At 43.4% G+C, this 12,311-nt stretch overlaps 1 protein-coding gene across 2 annotated transcripts in view; it reads right to left on the bottom strand.

Moving 5' to 3' along the window:
- Window positions 1-12,311, bottom strand: part of Wif1 (Wnt inhibitory factor 1) — a 70,817-nt gene that overhangs the window by 17,868 nt on the left and 40,638 nt on the right. For both annotated transcript variants that reach the window (XM_021174052.2, XM_021174053.3), the window contains exons 3-4: window positions 10,063-10,171; window positions 913-1,053 (exon numbers count right to left, since the gene is read on the bottom strand). In XM_021174052.2, coding sequence (XP_021029711.1) covers window positions 913-1,053; window positions 10,063-10,171 — 250 coding nt within the window. The remainder of the gene's footprint in view (window positions 1-912; window positions 1,054-10,062; window positions 10,172-12,311) is intronic.

The following is a 12,311-nucleotide window of genomic DNA, read 5'->3' as shown; positions in this document are numbered from 1 at the left end:
GGACATGGGTAGTGTGGCTTTCAACGGGGCAGGAATGTTGGTAGTGGCTGATGCCTTCAATGGGGAACTGGAAGAAGAAACTGGGAAGACTGTGCCTGTAGGTAAGATATACCTGGGGACTTCTAAATGTTCTGTTAGAAAAGGGGAAAGAAGAGCCCATGCTTTGATAGCACACTGGAATCCCTAAGGTTCCTATGTGGTGTCAAAACTGGAGAAAATCTTAGTACTTGTTAATGGACAATGTGTTTACTACCTGTAATGGTTTGTATATGCTTAGCATAGGGAGTGGCACTATTAGGGGGTGTGGTCTTGTTGGAGTAGGTGTGGCCTTGCTGGAGTAGGTGTGTCACTGGGCTTGGGCTTTAAGACTCTCATTTTAGCTGCCTGGAAGCCAGTCTTCTAGCAGCCCTCAGAACAAGATGTAGAACTTTTGGCTCTTTTTGTGCCACGCCTGTCTAGATGCTGCCATGTTCTCGCCTTGATGATAATAGACTGAACCTCTGAACCTGAACCCAGGCCCAATTAAATGTTGTCCTTATAAGAGTTGCAGCCGGGCGCGGTGGCGCACGCCTTTAATCCCAGCACTCGGGAGGCAGAGGCAGGCGGATTTCTGAGTTCGAGGCCAGCCTGGTCTACAAAGTGAGTTCCAGGACAGCCAGGGCTATACAGAGAAACCCTGTCTCAAAAAACCAAAAAAAAAAAAAAAAAAAAAAAAAAGAGTTGCCTTGGTCACGGTGTCTGTTCCCAGCAGTGAAATCCTAACTAAGACACTACTGCTCCCTACAAAGTATACAAAAGTATACAAAGTATACAAAAGAATACAAAGTATACAAAGAAAAGGAAACAAACAAACAAAAAAAGCCTCATTCTCGCTTCCTCCAAAGCTTTCTCTTGAGCAGCATGGGAGCTCACCTTGTTGACATGTTTTAAAGAAGATAGCATTCTGAGGGGTCCTAAGGATGGTGTTGCCTTCAGAATTCATGACAATCACATTCACTTCAAATGCTGCTACCCCGTCTTGTTTGCCGAGACACGGGAAACCAACTTGAACAACTAAAAGGAAAAGAGAGCCGGTGAAGTCAGTTTAGCCAATCGATTCTGGTTTTGCAGAAATCACAAGAAGAGAGAGCAAGAGGAAGCAAAAGGTTTCCAGTTCTGTGATTTTCATGTATCTCCACTGGAGTTGAGATGGTGTTTTGGTTACTCCGGCATTCTTTGTGAAACTTGCAAAGCATGGGGGTGCACCAGTTTTCATACCTTTATTTGTTTTGTTTATTTAAAGGAAGTTTTTAAAATCCTAGCCCTTGAGAGGTAGAGGCAGGCAGATCTCTGTGAGTTCAAGGCCAGCCAGGTCTCCACAGAAAAATCCTGTCTCAAAAAATTAAAAAAAAAATTTTTTTTCTGGTCTGAAAATTAAAGACACAAAAAGGAAGCATACATTTATTCATTAGAATGAGACATTTACGGGAATAATTACCATCCCCAGAGAACCGGAAACAGGCATAATATATAATATAACATAACATCATTTCCATTAAATGAGCCCTTGGAACAATAGCTCCTTGTTTATTTTTTATTCTTCTGGTTTGAAAGTATCATCACGAATTCTCTGAAGATAGTCTGCATTTCAGCCTGGACTCCAGTAGTGACTGAGTCAACCAGGGTTCCTCTTTCTCAAGATACACATTCACGTAATGCAGTGTTTGCTGTGCTAAGCTAATGCAGCGCATAGGCCTCGTCTCCTGAGTTAGTTAGCTTCTGGACGTGGAGTCACTTGCATGTCTGTTGGGTACCTGTCCTGTCCAGATGTCAACAACAAAGCCAGAAGGCAGGGTGTAGCAACTCACAATGTTTCTGCACAACAAAGATGAAGAGGCCAATGATTTCATCATAGTCACAGTCACAAGGTGATATGGGCTAATCAGATGTTGACTACTGTACAAGAAACTGATTATAGAACTTTCCAGAATATAGTGGCTTATCACACCACCCACTGAGGAAGACTGATCTAGCTGACAACTAAACTCCAGTTCTGCCTTAAGTAGATAAATAATAAACAAGGAAGCAAGCAAATGCAAATACTGTCATAAGTGTACATAGAGCTTTGCATGGTGGGCACAGCTACCGAGCCTGGACTCATCTTATTAAAAAACCAGAGCAGACCTTTCCCCTTTGGCCTACGGCTATTCCTTCCTCCTAGAGTTAGAAGAAGAAGAGAGCTGGGAATTGCTCCCACCAGCACACAACCTGGTCATACTTATGTGCTTGCAAAACAAAAGTTCCTTTGCAGGCCCTGGCATTGCCAAGAGTTAGAAACAGAGCCATGTCCTTCAGCAAGGATAAGCCTGCACATAGAGGTCTGCTTTTTACCAAAGGCTGAATAAAACAAAGCCAGACGATGTGCAATTCAGTGCAGGCTGCACTGTGTAATCTAAAGCGGGCTGAAAGAGACCAGTTTAGAAAAACTATGAGTCACTTGAGTGGCATTCGAGTATGTCTTGATACACAGTTGACTGCACATAAACGGACTTATAGAGAAGTAAATGAAAACGTATTTTGATCTACTTCCCTTAAGGGAAGGAAGGAGCTGAGGGGCAGCAGGGATTCAATCTCAGCATCACACAATTATAACCTGTTCCCTGATTAGACAAGGGCTTGGGAGAGAGCTCAGTCAGTAAAGTGGTTGCCTTGTGAGTATGGAGGCCTGCATCTGATCCTCAGAACCCAGTGCAGATGCCGGGTGCGCGCAAGTGCTTTCTGTAGTCTACTACCGAGAGCAGAGGACGAATAGCTCAGCGTGCGTGGGATCCACTCACATCTCGGAGATCTCCTGGGAAGAGGGGGCAGAGAGACTGTGAGAGCCAGAATGGTGGCTGTGATGGTTTGTATATCCTTGGACCAGGGAGTGGCACCATCTGAAGGTGTGGCCTTGTTGGAATAGGTGTGACCTAGTTGGAATGGGTGTGTCACTGTGGGTGTGGGTATAAGATCCTCACCCTAGTAGCCTGGAAGTCGGTCTTCCACTAGCAGCCTTTGGATGAAGACATAGAACTCTCAGCTCCTCCTGCGCCATGCCTGCCTGGATACTGCCATGCTCCCACCTTGATGATAATGGACTGAACCTCTGAACCTGTAAGCCAGCCCCAATTAAATGTTGTTTTTTTATAAGACTTGCCTTGCTCATAGTGTCTGTTCACAGCAGTAAAACCCTAACTAATACAGAAGTTGGTACCAGGAGTGGGGTATTGCTGTGATAGGCCTGACCATGCTTTTATTTGAAAGAATGTGGATTTTGGGACTTTGGATTTGGAAAGCAGTGGAATGCTTTAAATGGGGCTTAATGGGTCATCCTAGTAGGAATATGGAAGACTTTGTTGCTGGGAGTAATTTGAACTGTGTTGACCTGGCCCAAGAGATTTCAAAGGAGAAGAATTTCAGAATGTGGCATAAAGACTGGTTTTGTGGTATTTTGGTGAAGAATGTGGCTACTTTTTGCCCTTGTCTGAAAAGTTTGCCTGAGGCTAAGGTGAAGAGACTTGGATTAATTGCATTGACAAAAGAAGTTTCAAAAAAGCCCAGCAGAGACTTTGTTCTCTGGTTAAGTCTTATGAAGAAAAGTTTGAACAAGCATAGCAAGCTTAGAAAGGAAAAATATAAAATATATGGTTTGAGTATTAAAGGAGTACCAGGAAGTGAAATGGAGCAAAATCTTGTGTTCTAGGAGATAAAGATTAAGGGAGTGGGACCTTGGGGCAAGATCTACCCAGCTAAATTAGATCCAGGCATGGTGGTACACAGCTTTAATTCTGTGAGACAAGTATGCTGATCTCTACATTCAAGGTCAATGTACAGAGCAAGAACCAAGCTTAGGCAGTGAAGGATTTAGAAAACATAAAGCTAGTGATAATGTAATAATACAAGGGGATCATGTTCTAGTTCCTGTAAGCAGCAGAACTCAGCAGCTTCAGCCATGTGCCTCTGGCTCTAGAGTTAAGAATGGAAGGAACTACTGGGAAAATTGATGCTGGTTATCTGGAGCTAAGGAATTAGTGGTGATTAAGAAGAGACCAGCATCGTTGAGGTGAAATCTGGAAATTGTTTTTTGGGAGCACAAAGAAGCTATGTTCCAGAGATACCCAAGGTTGTACCTCATGCTGTGGCTGGACTTGGTAATGTGTAAGAGTCACTCAGGTGGTACTGCTTGTGAAGGAATGAAGGGATCATGGAGAGAAGCTGAGGCTTAGCACTGTGAGAGGCCAGGGAAGGCCATTGGAGAAGGTGAAGCCTCAGCTGTAATTGATGGCCCAGGACTGAAGGGGTCATGCAAAGGATTTGAGGCTTGGCACCCTGAAGAGAGCCTATGAGAGGCTATTGGTGAAGCCTAGTTGGAGTGGAACACCCCAGTGTGTTGGAGATGTCAGTACCATGGGATGATCACCAAGAACAGCAGCCGTAGTGGAGTGGATCAACCTGAGCATAGAGTGCTACAGAGGACAGAGATGGAGAAGTGATGCCAGCCCTGAGGAGGAGTCCAAAAGATCAAGTGGAATCCCAGACACTGAAAGAAGAAGCTGTAACATTGAAATTGCCTTGGAGACTCAAAGATGTTAAAGATGCCAGAGCCATGGGATACATGCTGAGGAAAGCTGCTAACAGGGAGTGGAACCAGCCCAGGAGGAAGCAGTTTGTTGCAGTCAAAAAAGATGAAAAAGGAGTGGAGATCTGAAGACCACTTTGACATCAGCCATGGAGATGCAGAGTTTGGAGTTTGCCCAGCTGGTTTCCTGCCTTGCTTTGGGGATTACAGTTAATTAAGTTGAATGAATCTCAGAAGAGACCTTGAACTTTGGACTTTTAACATTGTTGCAACTGCTATAGACTATGAGGACTTTGAAAGTTGCACTAAATGCATTTTGCATTATGCTATGTTTAAGTATGGCCCCCATAGACTCATGTTTTTGAACAAGTCTATGGGGAACAGGGAGTGGAATGTGATGGTTTGTATATCCTTGGACCAGGGAGTGGCACCATCTGAAGGTGTGGCCTTGTTGGAATAGGTGTGACCTAGTTGGAATGGGTGTGTCACTGTGGGTGTGGGTATAAGATCCTCACCCTAGTAGCCTGGAAGTCGGTCTTCCACTAGCAGCCTTTGGATGAAGACATAGAACTCTCAGCTCCTCCTGCGCCATGCCTGCCTGGATACTGCCATGCTCCCACCTTGATGATAATGGACTGAACCTCTGAACCTGTAAGCCAGCCCCAATTAAATGTTGTTTTTTTATAAGACTTGCCTTGCTCATAGTGTCTGTTCACAGCAGTAAAACCCTAACTAATACAGTGGCTGACTACAGGGGAGCTGCTTTCCTGACACTGCAGGGCAGCCCTACACACAAACTCAGACTGTGACAGTGAGCACAAAGACCTACGCAAGCTCAAGTCAGACAAAGAGTCCAGCACAGGGACGGGGGAATGCACGTGTACGTATATGTATATGTAGAGTGGGCGAGAACAAGAAATTGGGTAGGTGGATAGGCAGGGGTGCCCTGGGGAGAAACTGCGGGGCTGGGTGTAAATATGAAAACAAGTGCCATGAAATTCTCAAAGAACTAACAAAAACTATTATGTTTTTTAAATGCTGGGTATGGTGGCCCATGCTTGTAATCCCGGCATGGGGGAAGCAAGGACAGGAGGATCTCTGGATGCTTATTGGCTGGGTAACAGAGCCTAATTTGTGAACTCCAGGGCAATGCCTCTCTCAAATCATGTGGACAGTGTTCCTGTGGGTGACACCCGAGGTTGTTCTCTGAATTCCACACTCATACACACACACACACACACACACACACACACACACACACACACACGTGCTCTAGCACGCACCGCCCCCTCCCCCCAGGAACACGCATGCACACGTGCACATGGATATAAGGCTTTCCAACCTAAGTACTCAGTGCTTCAAGCTGTTGTAACTCTCAGTCTCTCAGCAAACACTGGCCATTTTTCCTGGCCCAGAGAAATCAGGAAGGTACCCTCCAACATTAGCACACACTTAAAAACCTCTACACACTGGATCCCTCAGACATTGTGCTGGTCACGCAGTGACAGAGTGTTCAAAGAGGCATGGCCTTGGCTTTATGGGGGAAAAATATGCGTATAACTCAGTAATTTTACTGAGCCACTCCACAGTTTGTGTTTCCTGTTTTCATTCTCTTCAAGTGCCAGAAGGCAGGCACTTCATAACTGTTAAAGATCAAGAGATATCCAGGTACAAAGGCTCCTATGGGATAAAAGGCCAGCTTAGCAGATTGGGGTATAAAACAGCCCGGTGCCGTAATGAAAGCTACCTGGATGCTCAGGAGCAAAGCACGCTGATTTGGTTACTTTTTAATAATTCAAGGTCCCTTTGCTTCTCCTACTGTGGTGACCGAGCTAATGAGGCTAACGAATCGCTGCCCCGCAATGATCTGAGATCCCTATAAACTTCTCGCACCTGCGGCTTTGCAAACAAACCCTACATCTGCTTCTAAATGAAAAGGGGAAAAGAAATACAAATATATATATACACATACATGCACACACTAACGTGAAAGGTAAATGCAGGCTGAGTGGAGTGTGTCCATGTGGGGTATCACTCTGTACCTCCCCCCCAAAAAATGCCTGTTCCCTTTTAAAATCTCTCACTATTCAAAGTGGCATCTGCTTTTCTCTCTAAATTTAATTTTATTATTTATGTGTGTGTGTATGTGTGTGTGTGTGTGTGTGTGTGTGTGTGTGTGTAGGGACCAGCAGTTGATATCAGATATCTTCCTGTTTGCCCTCCTTCATACTTTTTGAGACAAGGCCTCTCACTGGAGATGGTGCTTGCCATTGGCTAGCTTGGCTGGCCAGCGAGCCCTAAAGATCCTCTTGTTCTAGGTTCTCCAGTGCTGGCATGATAGTTGGGCACTGCCAAACTCAGCTTTTTGCCAGAGATCTGTGTGGCAAGCCAGTGGGGACATCTCTCCGGCTTCTAAGTGTTATTTTTCTAGATTTTGTAGTATTAGAAAGTGATATTGAATGTAAATATTTCCAGTGAAGGCATTCTTTCAACACGTACCCAATATTTGATGTGTTGCTAGCTCCAAAAAGTAGAATTTTAGTAAGAACCCTTTTACCAGACACCCCAAGTGGTTAAAGTTAGGCAGATGTCAGATGCAAGCACGGAGTTAGAAATGATTTGAGTTTTATTGGAGGCTCAGCCTACACAGCCATGTAATGAGCTGAGCTGATGACTTTTAATGAGTTCCCGTGAGCTTCCATGAGTTTTACCAATCAGAAAAAAGAAAGGGAAAAAATGAAAAATATAAGTTGGATACTGAGAAACATGCTAAGTGTTCATTCTTAGCTTCTGAAAAAAAAAAAAAAAAAAAAAGAGGGCTGGGCAGTGGTGGTGCATGCCTGTAATCCCAGCACTTGAGAGGCAGAGACAGGTGGATTTCTGATTTTGAGGCCAGCCTGATCTACAGAGTGAATTCCAGGACAGCCAGGGCTACACAGAGAAACCCTGTCTCAAAAAAGGGGGGGGGACTGATTAAGAAAAAAATTTATACAGAATTATCTTTGGCTAAAAAGAAGCACCATTGCAGCCGTTGGCAGGAGCGCAGGTAGTGACTGGATCCCGAGAACTTACGGAGCTGGGTGCTTGCTGTTTCTGTAAGGTAGTAAAGCCCCTCTGAGGATGCCATCTTAGTGGAGTGGAAACATCTGTGTGCTTGGAGTAGAATCTCAGGCACTGGAATCTCCAGAATACAAACCCTCACCCTTTCTCCCATGCAGATGGGCAGCGATGCCCTGGGTCTCACAGTGAATGCCCTGGGTCTCGCTCCTTCTCCTATGCAGTTAGTTGGGCAGGAATGCCCTGGGTCTTGCAGCAATTGCACTGGGTCTCACATCTCCCTGGGAGGCTGCTGCTCACAACAGCACTGGGAAGATGACAGCAAGGAGCTAAGATCCTCCTCGCCCGGGATCTAGAAAGGCTACCTTCAAGTCTCAGTAGCGTGCCACACCGCAGATCCTCTGGAAAGGGCGGCAGACCGTAGCAACCCAGTTTCTGTAAAGGGGCCTCATTTCCTAATCACTCCACAGGTTCAAGTTAGCTCCTGAAGGGATTCTCGCTTGACAGCTGACAAATTACTTAACATTCCCAGAAGAATGACGTTAGAAATAAGGGTCACCATTACTTATTTCAAAAAACAAACAAACAAAAAACAAATGCTGTAAAGCCACTGGCATGGCTGACATTATGCATGGAGATGTATGGGCACAGCATGGGAACCTCTCGATGACCAAGAAGAACAACACGGGCTCCCGCTCTTCTTTCATCGACTGCCAAAACAAAGTTTCATGGGATACTAGAAGTACATTTAATTGATCACTTGGCAGCTTTCTGAAATGGGACTTAATTTTGAAACAGAAAAGGAATGGGGACAATTGCAAAGGGAAAAGAGAAATTTGGCAGCATGAATTCTCCCACTAACAAACAAATAAATACATAATAAATAAAATAAACAATAACTTGAAAAAAGTGGTAAAAGATAAGGAAACCAAGTTTATACGTCCCAAATAAAAACTAATAAAACCACTATTATCTCAATATAAAAAAATAAGTAGGCTGCGCTGAGATTACACATAGTCTACTAAAATCAGGGAGGATGCTCTATCTGGGTAGGAAAATTTAAAAGCCAAATTAAAGAACAGTGAGAAAAAGCCAGTTTTCACTTTTGAAATTGGCAAAGTAGTTTATGTAGTTAATAACCTACCTTGATGAGATTACAGTGAATCAGACACATGGCCACATAATAGGTATAGCCTTTAGGAACGTACTGTTGGCATTTGAGCAGTTTAATACATTTTTTAAAAAAATTAATAGTTAACACCATGGTGTTTGCCACAAAAAATATGACTTCCAACTATCTATTACAATAAAGAATTGTGCACCAAGAATTTAGTGTATATATACATATATGTGTGTGTGTGTATATATATATAAAATGACTTTCTGTGTGCTGTCTGTCTGTCTGTCTGTCTGTTGAGCCTTGCATTAGGAGGGAGCTATAGTAAGATAAATGGGACCCCTTCCCTTATAGCAGTGAGATCTAGTAGTTTCAAAGGATATTTGTCATGGTGTTTATAGCATGAAAACTCTAAACACAAAATCTCATTAACAAAAAATGAGGGAACAGAGAAACAAACAATAATATATTTATAACATAGTATATTATAATAGTTTCATCCTTACAAGGGCAAGAACTACCAGAAAGGTCCGTAAATGGTGCTGATCGTGAAGTGTCAAATGTAACAACATAGGTCCTTGAAACAGGACTGGACAAAACACAGGGGCACTTTCTGTTTCCTAAAGACCAGAAATCCTGGGCTCTGATTACTAATGTTTGCCTTTGTACGTATTGGTTACGTTGCGTGACCCTTCACTTTTTAAGCTTATACAAAAAAATGGAGCTATAATTCTGGTCTCACCATGATCAAGTTGGATAACGCTTGTGTGGGTATCGCTTGTGTGGGTGTCACACAAGATGAAAAACTAGGACTAAATCACATATACAAGTTTTCTCAGCCAAACAGGATGGAGAGAGTTGGAGGCTTGGATTGATGTCCGTCTGTCCCTTGAAGGGTTTCTGGCACTGTGCTGACGTTGGGGAACTTAGTCTTGGGTACCGTTTGCTCCCAACCACTTTGAACCTGTGTTGCGTTTGTGTGTACTGTGCTGATATCCATCTAACCAGGCATGTTTACCTTCTTTTATCTTTCTTCCTTTATTAAAGAATTAGCTAGAGTCATTAATGAATTAGGTGTGGCCTGGGCTATATTGGGATATGAAGAAAGTGTAAGCCCGTCATTTCTTTATCCTCATGCTAATCCTTTGCCTAAAGGATGACTAAGCTGCCCCCAATTAAACAGCTCTCCTCAGGAGAGCATTCCATGATCCTCTAATGGATGGCAAATGGATCCTCACCCCCCCATGAAATCTTACGAGCAAACCTTTCTCCTAAGCAAAAGACCACCCACCTGATGCCTTGTGAGGCACTGTTCCCAGCAGAGGGACATTGACAGTTGGATCTGCCATGATGCCTTTATCCAGGGAGCGCAGAGACAGGAACTCGTAGAAGTATTCTGCCTACAACAAAAGGTGTTATGGGTCAGTACCAGGGAAGCAGCGATTGAGAAGGCATTGCGTAATGGAGCATCCACGTGATGGGAGTGTGAGCTTTTTCTCTCTGGGAGCTCTGAAGCCCCAGACATCTAAGATATCATACAGGCATAATTCACATTCTCTGATTGACCCAATGGAGTTGAACCATGCTTGGAGAGAAGAGAGTCCCTAAAATGCTCAAAGCATTTATTTAGAGCTTGCTCAAAAGGTTATTTAACTTCAACAATATTATTAGTTGCTGTCCACTGAAAGTATTGGGAAAAACAGAGAGGTACGATATATCAAAACAATTAGCAACCAGCCCTTAGAGAATCCATCTCAGCAACTTGGCTCATCAATATTTTTTTAAAAAATCTTTTAGTTAGAATTTGTAGAGCTGTGATGTAATAAATAGTGATTGATGAAATAGAAACCTAAGGGCAAAGAAGACACTTTAAAGCCCCAAATTTAAGGATGCTGCCTTTAAGTCTGAAAGGTTTATATTTAAGGTCTCAGTTTATAGAGAGAAAAGCACAAAAGCTTAAAACAACACAAAATAAAAACATTGGAATGACAAGAAGCCATTAAACTTTACAATGTAAACATTTCCAGTTCCCCACTATGGCGATCATTATGAAACAATCTTGCTACTCAGTGACCACCAATACAGAAAATAGTTACGGATAACTAACCATGGAGCTTCGATGCTCGTGGGGGCTGGATGGAGAGTGGTTAGAGCACTTGCTGTTTTTCCAGGGGGCCAGAGTTCAGTTCACAGGCTCACAACTCCTGCTCTAACTCCAGCCCCAGGGCATCTGACACCCTCTTCTGGCTTCTGAACACACACACACATACACACACACACACACACCATCTTAAAAACATGGTTTATGCTAGAAACATAGGAATAGCAGGCAACTAATAAAGAGCACCCATGGTAACCCGAGAAATAGGCAAGTCGAGGGGTTCTGCCATTGTCCGTAGAGCTTTGGATTGGTTAGTTATAGAAACGAATTACAGTCCATGCACGTGTATTGAGTGGTTTTTTTAAAATGTGATTTTACGTACATTTAGCATAATTTTTATTTTACAATATGGAAAATATGGAGACTGCACAGAAGCCATTCAAACCATTTTCTGCTTTAACTCACTGTCCCATGCTATAGTCACCGCAGAATTCTTGGAGGATAATAAGAGAATCACAGCTGAATTGAGATTCTGTCTGCATGGACAGTGAGCTAAGAAATACTGGGTTCATGAAGCCCAAACAGCACTTCCATTAGCCAAATCCCCTTCTTTGGTTTGGAGCAGTGATCCCAAAGGTTCCAGACGTCCACTGTGTTTGCTCCCTTAGAGAGTGGCAGAGTGAGATGAGTTCATTTAAGTTGGCCGGCTGAAGGGGGAGGGTCAGCTCGCGAGACAGATGAGCGCTCCCCTGTGGAAGAGAAAGCCGGGATCTGAAGGAAACTCATGAAAGCAATGCTGTCAGGAGAGGTAATTCAATTTACAATGAAGTCCTTTGAGGGGGGAGAATGAATAGTATTTCTGTCCCTGCAGGAAAAAAAAATCGATGAGAAAGACACCAGTTTCCAGAGATCCAGGTGTTTCCAATGACTTCTATCGACCGCACCACCCTCCCTCTGCACTTGATTCCGTGGTGTTTATCACTAAAACATTTTAGTTTATAACATGGTTAAGGTGGCACAGTGAAAGGACTTGATGCCGAACGCCACTATAACTAACTATGTTCTGGTTAGTCGTGCCAGCGAAGGGACTAAAATAGCAGCAATAGCCCAGCAAATCCTGGTGTAGTAGATATCGAGTGTCCAAAATCAATAGGAACTCTTTATTAATGCGACTTCATTAATTAAAGAGTGACATTAAAAACCTGCGTGGGTAGAGCAGGAAACTTCAAATCCTACAGGAGATACATTATCTCCTGTTACCCTGGAAACGTGCCTTTGGGCTTTTTCCACCTTGGAAGTTAAAACTGCCTTCCTGTATGTGATACGTTTAGACGTTAACATCATCTTGGTAAGAAACTAGAGTTTTGGTTTTGGTTTTTGGGTTGCTTTGTTTTGCTTTTGTTGTTGTTTTGTTTGTTTTCAATGGGTTTTGTTAAGAA

Source organism: Mus caroli, unplaced genomic scaffold (genome assembly GCF_978045245.1).
Source record: "Mus caroli unplaced genomic scaffold, Mus_caroli_1 scaffold_9, whole genome shotgun sequence".
Classification (NCBI taxonomy): domain Eukaryota; kingdom Metazoa; phylum Chordata; class Mammalia; order Rodentia; family Muridae; genus Mus; species Mus caroli.
This window is presented reverse-complemented; position numbering and strand designations above follow the sequence as displayed.